The sequence below is a fragment of the Petromyzon marinus genome, assembly GCF_048934315.1.
Source record: "Petromyzon marinus isolate PM22_M1 ecotype Great Lakes invasive population chromosome 78 unlocalized genomic scaffold, UKy_Petmar_22M1.pri1.0 chr78_unloc.1, whole genome shotgun sequence".
NCBI classification, from domain to species: domain Eukaryota; kingdom Metazoa; phylum Chordata; class Hyperoartia; order Petromyzontiformes; family Petromyzontidae; genus Petromyzon; species Petromyzon marinus.
In genome coordinates this window covers 3208040-3221675 of record NW_027422625.1, presented here as the reverse complement: position 1 = coordinate 3221675, position 13636 = coordinate 3208040, and the positions used below count along the sequence as shown (strand labels likewise).

General features: G+C 47.1%; 1 protein-coding gene across 2 annotated transcripts in view; it reads right to left on the bottom strand.

Moving 5' to 3' along the window:
* LOC142908275 (uncharacterized) overlaps positions 1-13128 on the bottom strand; it is a 59494-nt gene extending 46366 nt beyond the window's left edge. The window contains exons 1-3 of one of the 2 annotated variants that reach the window (XM_076058754.1): positions 12754-12941; positions 10856-10926; positions 5332-7585 (exon numbers count right to left, since the gene is read on the bottom strand). In XM_076058754.1, coding sequence (XP_075914869.1) covers positions 6643-7557 — 915 coding nt within the window. In that variant the 5' untranslated portion in view covers positions 7558-7585; positions 10856-10926; positions 12754-12941 and the 3' untranslated portion in view covers positions 5332-6642. Of the gene's footprint in view, positions 1-5331; positions 7586-10855; positions 10927-12753 lie in introns of those variants that run through there. The other variant, XM_076058751.1, reaches the window with a different exon arrangement.
* Between the last annotated feature and the right edge of the window lie 508 nt (positions 13129-13636).

Here is a 13636-nt window from a genome sequence, read left to right as displayed (position 1 = left end):
CGAGTGTTTGAGACGAGATACGATACAAAACTCCGAATTGCCAGAGGCGATTAAGCAAGCACCATATAAATGGAATTAATAGACTCTAGTGAATGCTTGGGAGCTTATTGGCTTTCGCTTCTGGTTAGAGATCTACCCAACCCACAGTTCCACAAAGACTGGCCGCTCTTACCCTGCAGGTTGAACCTAGGAATTGAGTGTTCAACTTCATATTCTTGTCATTAAAGGCCTGTGACAAAGGTGCATCTATTGGAGCGACATCGTCTCCAGCTTACACATCTACCGGGTCTCCATTTGACTTTGTATTGTCTCGGAGGAAGTCCACCCACACTTCCACTTCCACAAACTGCTGGGAGTTGCCTCGCTCTGCCTCACAGTCAGAATTCTCCTCCTGCTTCACGTTGCCTCCATCGATATGAAGGTCCGATTTTGGAGTTGAATCTTCATCTTCACATTTTACCTTCACTTCTTCGCTCTTCACCATCACTTCTTCACATTTCACCTTCACCTCTTCATATTTTACCTCGATACCTTTAAAAGTGTCCAGGCTGGGATTTTCTTCCGGTTCTTGTTTCATGAGGGGTGGGCTCATTGCGGCACTTTGACTTCCACAAGATGATTTCAGACTCCACTCCTTGTGGATCTTCCGATGTTTTTGAGATCTCTGGTGTACATGAAGATTTGGTGACTGTGCAATCGCCTTCCCACACACACTGCACTTGAATGTTTTCTCTCCCGTGTGTGTTCTCTGGTGTGTTACCACACACCAGAGAACACTCCGGTGGTGGGTGTACACCCAGGACCCCATTCCAACATAAAGTGGCCTGGTCTCAGTTATCTGATGAAAGTTGCAAGCGAGAATTTCATCATCGCTTGCGGCTGGGATTGGCATCGTCCCCGACTCCTCCTGATGTCGAGGGTAAATGGGCGAGGTTTAGGACTGTGACTCATGCAGCTGCAATGGCTGCTTTGGGTACGCGGTCCAGACCTCCCCAGAGACCCTGGCTGACAGAGGAGGTGTTCAGGATGGTTGAGAAAAAGCGACAGGCCCACTGTCATCGGCTACAGAATCCCACATCAGAGAATGAGGAGGCTTACCGCAGCCTTCGCTCGGAGGTTCGGAGAGCCGTGAGGCGCTGCAAGGATGGGTGGTGGTCGCGGGTTGCTGAGGAGATGGAGTCTGCCTCAGTGGCCCGTGATCACAAATCTCTATTTAACTCCATCAAAAAAGTAACCTGCAGCGCCACACCTATTACCATCATTAGGGGAAAAAACGGTGATCCAATCTCCGACCCCAGGAACAGGTTCGCAGATTTGCTGAGCATTTCTGTGAGGTCCTGGGGGAGGGAAAATCCCTCAGCCAGGAAAACATCGTGGCACAAAGTGAGGATGACCCTGCTGAGGCTGCGGTGCCTCAAATATTGGAAGAAGTCACCCCCTGTGAGTGGCTGGCTGAGGTGCCATCTGCTGAAGAAGTATTGAAGGCGATCCGGAGTCTGAGACCAGGAAAGGCAGCGGGCAGAGATGATCTCCCAAGCGAAATGCTGAGGGAGGGTGGCGTTTGTGCACAGACTGCCCTATATGACATCATAACAGTCTGGACCACTGGACGGGTTCCGCAGGATTGGAAGGATGCCCTGGTGGTCCCCCTTTTTAAGAAGGGGGACCGCACAGACTGTAACAACTACAGGGGCATCTCACTCCTCAGTGTGCCGGGAAAGGTCCTGGCAAGGATTATTCAGCATCGCCTTGCCAGGCATGCTGAGGAGAGGCTTGCGGAGCCCCAATGCGGTTTCAGGAAAGGGCGGTCCTGCACAGATGCCATATTTTCTGTCCGTCTGCTACAGCAGAGGTGTAGGGAATTCCAACAAGACCTACATCTCTGCTTTATTGACCTGGTCAAGGCCTATGATACCATCAGTAGGCCTGGGCTCTGGGTCGTTCTTCGTGCTTTTGGAGTACCTGACCCTCTGCTCACGATCATTAAGGACCTTCATGATGGTGAGCGGGCCCGGGTAAAACTACGTGGCCGGGAGTCAGAGCCATTCCCTGTACACCTTGGGGTGCGACAGGGATGTCCTCTGGCTCCCACATTATTTAACATCTATTTTGACCACGTAGTTCGTGAAGCCTTCAATAGCTGTACCGGGGGAATCTCCATATGGTACAGATATAATGAGAGGCTAATCGATGCCCGGGTGCGGTCAAGGGATGGCTCCCTATTGCTCAACCACGTTATGTATGCTGATGATTTGGTAATAGCTGCTCAGTCAGAGGAGGAGTTGGAGACGCTGCTGCTGAGACTGGAGCGTGCCACTAAGAGGTGGGGCCTTAACATCAGCCCCACCAAAACTAAGCACCTGCCTGGGTATTTTGTACCATCGGACACTCCACCCCCACAACTCCCAATCGGTGATGGGGCAGTTGTGGAGAGAGTGGAGAGTTTCCCATACCTGGGCAGTGTGCTTATGACTGGCTCCAGTTTAACAGCAGAGGTCTCACTCCGAATCAGTCGAGCGGCAATATCTTTTCATCGGTTGCGTAACGCTGTGTGGAAGCTACCTGGTCTGTCGCTCCGCACTAAGCTTCAGGTCTTCTCGGCCACGGTCATTCCCTCCCTTCTCTACGCTTGCGAAACGTGGACCCCCCTAGTGGAACATCTTCGCCGGTTAGAAACATTTAGGCTGGCCTGCCTACGATCCATCCTGGGTTTAACCAGACTGGATTGTGTGAGGAGCTCACAAATCCTTGAAAGATCTGGGCAGGGTCCCATCGGTGAGCTCCTCCGGCAGGCAAGGCTGCGATGGCTGGGTCATGTAGCCCGCATGCCCAGCCACCGCATGCCGAAACAGCTTTTGTTTGGCCGGATTGAGGGGGCTAAGCGGGCGCGGCACGGACTAGAGAAGAGATGGAGTGATGTGGTACAGGAGGACGTGGAGCTGAGTGGACTTGCCGATGACTGGTACCAGCGGTGTCAAGATCGGCCTCTGTGGAGGAGGCTCGTGAAGGATGCTACTGGGCAGTTGGAGGCAGTCGCCCTCCAACAACAACGGAGGGTGGAGGAGCGACGCTCAGAACAACGAGCGGAGCGCCGGGTGGCTAAAGCACAGCAGGTTGGCACAGTAGGGGGCACAGGTGGTGCATCAGCCAGTCATCTCAGTCAGTCGACCCGTGGCACCTGGATCTGCCCAGTGACCTCCTGCCAGCGGGCGTTCGACACTTCACGTGGCCTCACGGTGCACATGGCCTGGCACAAGCGTCGTGGTGACGTCACCGCCACTTAGTGGCGAATGGCGGTTGTTGTTGTACCAGAGCAGATGAAAATGTAAATGCCTTCTCACACACACTGCACTTGAAGGGTTTATCTGCTGTGTGTGTACCCTTTGACAAAGGAATTAGCACCTAATTTAGCATTGAAATAGCTGAGTGATTAGCTTGTAACTGGTCACAGAATTATCTGTGTTAATGTTAATGCTAAATTCGATGCTAATTCCTTTGTCAAAGGGTACCTCTGCAGATGTGTATACTTTAACTTAGCTATTTCAATGAGCCATTTCAATGCTAAATTATATGCTAATTCCTTTGTCAAGGCGCTTGGTCTTTTTCTTCTCACACAGCTTAAAGGTCGTGATCTAAGCGTGGCTTCTTCCACTCCAGCGCTAATTCCTTTGTCAAGGGGTACCTCTGCGGATGTGTATACTTTAACTTAGCTATTTCAATGAGCCATTTCAATGCTAAATTATATGCTAATTCCTTTGTCAAGGCGCCTGGTCTTTTTCTTCTCACACAGCTTAAAGGTCGTGATCTAAGCGTGGCTTCTCCCACTCCAGCGCTGTCCTCCAGACAGTCTCGTCCCTTCACCTGATGAAGGCCGCTTGTGTTGTGGCCGAAACGTTGTGATTTTTTGTTATTTTATTTTCAACTACGTGACTTTACCCAATAGAACCAAAGAGTATGGATCCTAGCAGTCACGAAAGCTTTAAATCTAGAATTGTTTCTCTACCGTGTGTGTTCTCTGGTGTCTTACAAGAGCAGATGAATGTGCAAACGCCTTCCCACACACACTGCACTTGAAGGGTTTCTCTCCCGTGTGAGTTCTCTGGTGCCGTGTCAAATGTTCAGTACGATCCGTGCTGTATGCACAACGGTCACATTGATGCCTTTTTGCACCGAGCTGCGCCGAGTGCCTTTGCTCCATCAGACCAATTCTGCAGAGGAAGCAACAGAGGAAGCGTCAGCTGCAGACAGAAACAAAAGAATATCCAAACCATCTACACGTCAGTATCGATGCACAGAGGAATGCATATACACACAGTAGCACGTGACTTACACGTCTATACTTATTCATATATTCATGATATAGTGAAAAAGTGTCCCAATTTCATCACATGGGCTGTTATGGCACACAATGACAGGGCAAATGTCATAAACGTGCCTGGAATCCCTCGTATCTTCAAAATGAATGTTAACCCAAAACTCCGAGCACACAATTTCGGCTGTCTGGCTTCCAAAGGAATATGTATAAAAGCTAAATTCAGGTGACATAGCAAAGGGTGTGGAAAATAATACTATGTGTTATGCAGAAGTGCATAAATGAATGTTCAATCACAACTTAGAGGTGTGAAGCCAGGCACAGATGTCCTTGAATGCTGGGATGAACAGTTCCGACTTCAGCTGCACGTGTGTTGTGATAACTCCCTGACTCCATTCTTACAAAGAGTTCCAGAGGAAAACTAAAATAAACTGTTTTGATATAACCTCCGTGCTCAACACAGTTAATAGACTTTACTGAAAATGCAAACTTCACACTGTCACACACTGGCATGGTAAACAGTTGGTGGTGTGTCCAGACGCATGCCTGGCCACCTTCATCCACTCAGTATTAATGCTTCCTTACTCCACCAAGTAATTAAAGATCAATCAACATCGCTGAGCCTGCGTGTCTCTCTCTCCATGTGGTGAGATGTTAACTACCTCTCTTGGCATACAGGAAGTCGTGGGTACGAACCCGACCCTGACGCTTGCTGTATATTTGGAGTTTGCGTGTCTCTCTCTCTCTCTCCCCGTGGTCGCGTTGATTTCCCTCTGGATCCCACTCCACATGCAGAGAGTTTTCATGCAGGAGGCGTTGCAAACCAATGCGCCCCCTGCATTAATGACGGAGGCGCAGGGACAGACGTTCGATCTGCGGACGGCGGTCTCGTCGCACGGCCAGCTCTGTGTCGCGTCATCTCGATCCCGCGATCCCAACCAGGTGAAAGTCCGCATCGAACCGAACCCCCGGCAAGGCCATCTACTTAACGACGAGAGGAAATTCACACGAAATATCGTTTTCAATGAATTAGCTTTTAATGAAGAAATACAATTATCTAATTCAAAAAAATAATACAATTCAAAGTTGTTTCATTTTCAAACTTCAAAAACGGAGCATCGGGAGCTTGCGTGGAGGCGTCGTTCGTGTGCAATTCTTTTCGTGACTTTCCTGGCCCAAGGCCGTAAATGGTTGTGAGGGGCGCCGCAGGCGGTCAGGCTTGCTTCAACCCTTGGTTGTGAACATCCAGACGTTAATCAGCAAGGAGCATTTCTAGTCCTAGTTAGACAAAATCTAAGTCAACACGTAATACAAAATTATAATTTGTGTTGTAGAGAATGTATCTCCTCTATGTGTAACTTTTGAGTGGTATGCCTTGTAACTGATAAATGATCCGAGTGTGCTGCCTATTTAAAAAAACAATGAGTTGCTCCAGAGGGAGATGCTTCCTGAAAACACAAAAATACCCTTTGACCTGTATCACAAGAACAATGAGTCTCACCCGAGTTATCTGTACAGGTTACTTCCAAAACACACACTTTGTCCAAGCATCACTTATTCAATGTTTGACCCTCATAGGCAAAATGTTACATGTACGCACACAATCAGACAAGTATTAATTCTAAATTATTGACAGGAATATTAACAAAATTGAAATACTGCACTGAAATATACTGCATCAGGTTACATCATACTAACAAGAAGCTATTTTAAAACATACACACCGTATGCTTAACAATGTATATACAACATTCTATTGTGTCATTCAAAACGAGTAGACCATTGCCTGCTGGCATCTGGGTCAAAATGTACCAAATTCTAAACATTACCTACAAACTCCACAACTGAGATGCCACATCAACAATCACCCCCTACTGACAGGCTCTTGTCCACATGCAGGCCGGTACAGGGCCACCACCTTGTGCCACACAGGGGCAGCTGCTACTTGGGGATGCTCTTCGAGTGTTTGAGACGAGATACGACGCAAAACTCCGAATTGCCAGAGGCGATAAAGCAAGCACCATATAAATGCAATTATGATAACATAGTCAACGCTTGGGAGCTTATTGGCATTCGCTCCTGGTTAGAGATCTACCCAACCCACAGGTCCACAAAGACTGGCCACTGTTACGCTGCAGGTTGATCCTAGGAATTGAGTGTTGAACTTCACATTCTTGTCATTAAAGGCCTGTGACAAAGGTGCATCTATTGGAGCGACATCGTCTCAAGCTTACACATCTACCGGGTCTCCATTTGACTTTGTATTGTCTCGGAGGAAGTCCACCCACACTTCCACTTCCACGAACTGCTGGGAGTTGCCTCGCTCTGCCTCAGTCAGAATTATCCTCCTGCTTCACGTTGCCTCCATCGATGTGAAGGTCCGATTTTGGAGTTGAATCTTCATCTTCACATTTGACCTTCACTTCTTCGCTCTTCACCATCACTTCTTCACATTTGACCTTCACTTCTTCACATTTGACCTTCACTTCTTCGCTCTTCACCATCACTTCTTCACATTTCACCTTCACTACTTCGCTCTTCATCATCACTTCTTCACATTTCACCTTCACCTCTTCATATTTTACCTCGATACCTTTAAAAGTGTCCAGGCTGGGATTTTCTTCCGGTTCTTGTTTCATGAGGGATGGGCTCATTGCGGCACTTTGACTTTCACAAGCTGATTTCAGACTCCACTCCTTGTGGATCTTCTGATGCTTTTGAGATCTCTGGTGTACATGAAGATTTGATGAATGTGCAAATGCCTTCCCACACACACTGCACTTGAAGGGTTTTTCTCCCGTGTGTGTTCTCTGGTGTTCTACAAGAGTACATGACTGTGCAAACGCCTTCCCACACACACTGCACTTGAAGGGTTTCTCTCCCGTGTGTGTTCTCTTGTGTGCTACAAGAGCAGATGAATCTGTAAACGCCTTCCCACACACACTGCACTTGAAGGGTTTCTCTCCCGTGTGAGTTCTCTGGTGTGTTACAAGAGCAGATGACTGCGCAAACCCCTTCCCACAAACACTGCACTTGAAGGGTTTTTCTCCCGTGTGTGTTCTCTGGTGTGCTACAAGACTTGATGACTGTGTAAACGCCTTCCCACACACACTGCACTTGAAGGGTTCATCTCCTGTGCGAGTTATCTGGTGCCGTGTCAAATCTCCAGTACGATCCGGGTTGTTTTCACGCCGGACGCATTTCTGCCTTTTTGCACCGAGCCGCGCCGAGTGCCTTTGCTCCATGAGACAAATTCTGCAGAGGAAGCGACAGCTGCAGAGAGAAAAAAAAATATCCACAACATCTACACGTCAGTATCGATGCACAGAGGAATGCATACACACAGTCACACGTGACTTACATGTCTATACTTATTCATATATTCATGTTGTAGTGAAAAAGCGTCCCAAATTCATCACACGGGCTGTTATGGCACACAATGAGTGGGCAAATGTCACAATCGTGCCTGGAAGCCCTCGTATCTTCAAAATGAATGTTAACCCAAAACTCCGAGCACACAATTTCGGCTTTCTGGCTTCAAAAGGAACATTTATGAAAGCTAAATTCAGCTGACATAGCAAAGGGTGTTGAAAATAATACTATTTGTGTTATGCAGAAATGCATAAATTAATGTTCAATTGCAACTTAGAGGTGTGAAGCCAGGCACAGATGTCCTTGAATGCTGGGATGAACAGTTCCGACTTCAGCTGCACGTTTGATGTGATAACTTCCTGACTCCATTCTTACAAAGAGTTCCGGAGAAAAACTAAATAAACTACTGTTTTGCGATAACCGCCATACTCTAATAGAGTTAATAGACTTTACTGCAAATACAAACTTGACACTGTCACACACTCAGAGGTGGAGCCAGGATTTTCAGGTAGGGGGGGCAACCCCTCCAGCAATGAAAAATGAGAGGAGTTGTTAGTAAGTAGAGAGTTGTTAGTAAGGAGTTGTTAGTAAGTAAAGAGTTGTTAGTAAGTAAGGAGTTGTTAGTAAGGAGTTGTTAGTAAGTAGGGAGTTGTTAGTACGTAAAGAGTTGTTAGTAGGGAGTTGTTAGTAAGTAGGGAGTTGTTCGTAAGGAGTTGTTACTAAGGACTTGTCCCCTATATTCTTAGCTCTTTCGGTAAAGTCACGTTGAAGGGAAACAATAAAATAATAAAATATATATAAAACAATAAAAATTCTCACGACGTTTCGACCATAACACAAACGGTTGTGTTATGGTCGAAACGTCGTGAGAATTTTTATTGTTTTATATATATTAGTATTTTATTGTTTCCCTTCAACGTGACTTTACCGAAAGCACTAAGAATATGAATTACTGCAGTCACGAAAGCTTTAAATCAAAATTTGACTTGTCCCTTGCTTTTTAATCAATGCGTGTGAAAGGCATCACGCTCGCTGAAGGTGTTTGCCATCAGGGAAGTCGTGTACTGTATACGCAACTGCGCACAATTCTGTGAGTCGCTTGTAACTGCTTTGCCGTTAATTATTGCCAATTATGGACTCGGACTGTTGTCCTCTCATAGAGTCCCTGGCACGTAATAATATGCCACAGGGTGGCAGTGGGGGTCGCAAAATGCTGATTTATCTATATATATAAAGGAAAATGTGTGGATATGTGTGTCTGGTCGAAATGTTTAGCATACTTCCCAACATGCTACACACTTGAGACTTGGCATGTCGGTAGGTTCCATATTGTACACAACGTAAAAATAATAAAAATAGACTTTTAAATTCTGGGGGGGGGGGAGGGGAGGGGGAGGAGGGTGGGGGAATGACCATGAAGTTTGTGGAGTCAACCCGCAATACACCTGAGTTAAGCGCTCTGTAATGTTTACCCCTACCATATGGCTCTTCGTGCGCTGTACTTCTAGGAGGTGTTAACAGCGTGCCGGGAGATTTTAGGTGGCGCTTCGCTCCTGGCTGATGAAGCCATTGGCTTCTCGGAGTTTCAATACATATCCGTGCGAAGAACGGGTACAACGGCTATCTTAAATATAAAGCAGAACATTACACCTGTTTGTGTGACGCAGCAAAACCTCTCCAACGCTGTGCTCTGGCGTCATGAAATTTTCACAGCTCATGCTGTCTGGAATTTCTAAGTGAACGCGACTATTTTCAGCTCGCCACGTCATTCCCTTCCCGAGTGGCCAAAATCGACCTTGCGTAGAAGTGGATTAAGGTTAAATTTCCTTGAGTGAAAACATCCGATTTAGGTTACTTGATTTGTTTCGGCTTTTTTCCTTCGTGCGAGCATCAACATTTCCGGGTTTTTCAGTGAAATATAAGGGAATATGAAATGTATCCAAGACAAGAATCCAAGTCCCGGGCGAAGCCGGGTAGTGAAGCTAGTTACTAATAAACCCCAAGGATCCGATCGAAATTAGGGATTTCGATCGGATCGTTGGGGAGGAACGTGCCACCCCACCCCCATTGGCTCCACCACTGTCACACACTGGCATGATTCACAGGTGGTGGTGTGTCCAGACCCACGCCTGGCCACCTTCACCTGCTCAGTATTAATGCTTCCTCACTCCACCAAGTAATTCATTGAGGATAAATCAACACAGCCGGGGCTGCCTGTCTCTCTCACTCTCCCCGTGGTCGCATGGATTTCCTTCCCGATCCCCGGGTTTCCTCTCCACATGTAGAGAGTGAACACCACCATGCATCTAGAGTGAACACCGCCACACATCTAGAGTGAACACCGCCACACGTCTAGAGTGAACACCGCCTTGCGCCCAGAGTGAACACCGCCTTGCGCCCAGAGTGAACACCGCCAGGCGTCTAGAGCGAACACCGCCACTCGTCTAGAGTGAACACCGCCACGCGTCCAGAGTGAACATCGCCACACGTCTAGAGTGAACACCGCCACGCGCCCAGAGTGAACAACGCCACGGGTCCAGAGTGAACACCGCCACACGTCTAGAGTGAACACCGCCACGCGTCTAGAGTGAACACCGCCACGCATCTAGAGTGAACACGGCCACGCGTCTAGAGTGAACACCGCCACGCGTCTAGAGTGAACACCGCCACGCGTCTAGAGTGAACACCACCACACGTCTAGAGTGAACACCACCACACGTCTAGAGTGAACACCGCCACACGTCCAGAGTGAACACCGCCACACGTCTAGAGTGAACACCGCCACGCGTCTAGAGTGAACACCGCCACACGTCTAGAGTGAACACCGCCACGCGTCTAGAGTGAACACCGCCACGCGCCCAGAGTGAACACCGCCACGTGTCTAGAGTGAACACCGCCACGCGTCTAGAGTGAACACCGCCACGCGTCTAGAGTGAACACCACCACACGTCTAGAGTGAACACCGCCACACGTCCAGAGTGAACACCGCCACACGTCTAGAGTGAACACCGCCACGCGTCTAGAGTGAACACCGCCACACGTCTAGAGTGAACACCGCCACGCGTCTAGAGTGAACACCGCCACGCGCCCAGAGTGAACACCACCACGCGTCTAGAGTGAACACCGCCACGCGTCTAGAGTGAACACCACCACGCTGTTGACAAGCCCCACCTTGTTGTTGTTGTTGTGGGCAGGTCGCTTCTGAAAACAAGAGCGGTACAGCAGCTCAACGCGGGTGTGGCCTGGTAAAAAAATAAAAAAAACCTGTGAATATTTATAACAGCTCAACGCGGGCGTGGCCTGGTAAAAAAATAAAAAAAACTGTGAATATTTAAAACAAAACAAAGTTACAGAGTAGCGAGGCAGGTGAAGAGAAATTAAAACTTAAGCAAGATTCTCTTTGGTTCTTTCGGTAAAGTCACGTAGAAAAAATAAAGAAGTGAAATAATAGTTTCAGTTTCATTTATTTGGTATAGCCCTGTGAGCCATTCGGCTCTTGAATCGGGTGCAACCGCAACAAACAAAAACATGAACAAGAAAACATCTTAAAGTGACTGTGACTGTGCAAGCAGAAAATCCAGGGGAAAACAGCAAAAATATTCCACAAAAAGCACCGTACACCATCGCTGTGTGCAAATAGCATACGACGTTTCGATTGCAACACAATCAATCATCATCAGGTACAAGTGATAGAGAAAACAAACCTAGTAAACTTAGAAACGTAATGCAATACAACACAGAGAGTCGGCTAACAGTCAACACCCCACCTGGTTGATAACGTTCTTCTAAAGATTGCTCAATTTGAGAGAGGCAAAACACAGACACGGAGACACGTAGACAGAGAGAGATAACACAGAGACACAAAGAGAGAGACACACAGAGAGAGACACACACATAGGCACACAGAAATACAACGCCTCTGTGTCGAGGCCTTAAATAGAGAGAGAGGGGGTGTAGAGAAATTAGCAAGTCAATGCAAGGCCGTAGCCATGGAGTCAACATTGGGGGGGACCAAATCTTCCAGGGGGTCTGGGAACCCCCCCAGAAAAAAATGTAAATTTGAAAACTTATTTCCTGCCATTTCCTGCGTAAAATATTAACAAATTTCACTAACACATGGGATGGATTTTGTATTATTTGATACAATCATGTCTAATATTGTATTGTATTACATTGCTCTGTTTTAACTTTTTTAACTTTTCTTGTTTCATAGTATGTAATGGCAGAGATCAGGGATTCATAAAGTACAACGCAATCATATGAACAGAAATCTATGCATTGTTATATGAAGACAAGTCCAGATTTTGTGGCCAAGGTTTAGCAAATTGTTGTTTTTATTAACATAGCATAGCAATTATTATTTATAAAACATTTTTATAGCAATATTATATATTGTATATTGCTATAGCAATATATTGGGGGGGATATTTTGAGCATATTTGATAATTGGGAGGGTTGTGTCCCCTAATATATATTATTATAATATATTATAATTATATTATAATAATTATAATATATAATTACGGCCTTGTGTCAATGAGAGATTTGGAACTTTGGTAACTGCAGTAAATAATAATAAAACGAGCACACACAGAGAGAGAGAAAGCACACTTAATAAAACTGAGTACAATTAGGAAATGTAACGCAACACAGAGAGTCGGTCAACACACAAGTAACGCATAGCCTGGTTGATTACTTTCTTACGAAGATTGCTCAACTAAGCGAGAGAATTGAAGCAAACGCGATCAGGCGAGGGCAGGAGGCAAGATCCCGCGTGGCTAGGCCCCGCGCTGTAAAGTTCCAACCTGGACATCGCTTCCAAGCTTGCTGCTACTCAAACAACCACCACCACAACCACAACAACCACCACCACAACCACCGCAACAACAACCACAACCACCACCACAACAACAACCACCACAACAACAACAACCACCACCACAACAACCACCACCACAACAACAACCACCACAACAACCACCACAACCACCACCACAACAACCACCACCACAAACACAACAACCACAACAACAACCACAACCACCACAACCGCGATGAGAATTTCTCACCTCGGATTTCAGTTCACGCGCGGAGCGGCAGATTCCTGTTACTTCGTGACGTCACGTGGCAGCAGGAGGTGACATGACGTCACTTGCGGGGAACAAGACACTCCCCTCTCGCAACGAGCGGGTCTTAATTTAAATAAATTACGTTGGAGTAGCTTTGCCCAAATAAGGATTGTACTTGAACAGACAACGGAAGTGACTCAGGCAGAGGTGACGTCATGCTCAAGGGCACGGTGGACGGGGTGGGGTGAACACCTTGGTGACATGACGTCACTAGCGAGGTACACCTCCCCCTGGCGTTTCACGCCGATGAGGTAATGCTGAGTGGTGACGGTGACGTCACAGAGCAGGATTCATTTTCCATTGCTCCCTCCCTTGATCAGAGACCCCTTGGGTGTGTGAGCTCAGCAACAACAACGTGGGCATTAACACAGTGTGTGTGTGTACACTGTGTGTGTGTGTACACTGTGTGTGTACGCTGTGTGTGTGTACGCTGTGTGTGTACACTGTGTACACTGTGTGTGTGTACACTGTGTGTACACTGTGTGTGTGTACACTGTGTGTACACTGTGTGTGTGTGTACACTGTGTGTGTGTGTACACTGTGTGTATACACTGTGTGTGTGTACACTGTGTGTGTGTACACTGTGTGTGTGTGTACACTGTGTGTGTACATTGTGTGTGTACACTGTGTGTGTGTACACTGTGTGTGTGTATACTGTGTGTGCACACTGTGTGTGTGTGTACAGTGTGTGTGTGTGTGTACACTGTGTGTGTGTACACTGTGTGTGTGTACACACTGTGTGTGTGTACACTGTGTGTGTGTACACTGTGTGTACACTGTGTGTGTGTACACTGTGTGTACACTGTGTGTGTGTACACTGTGT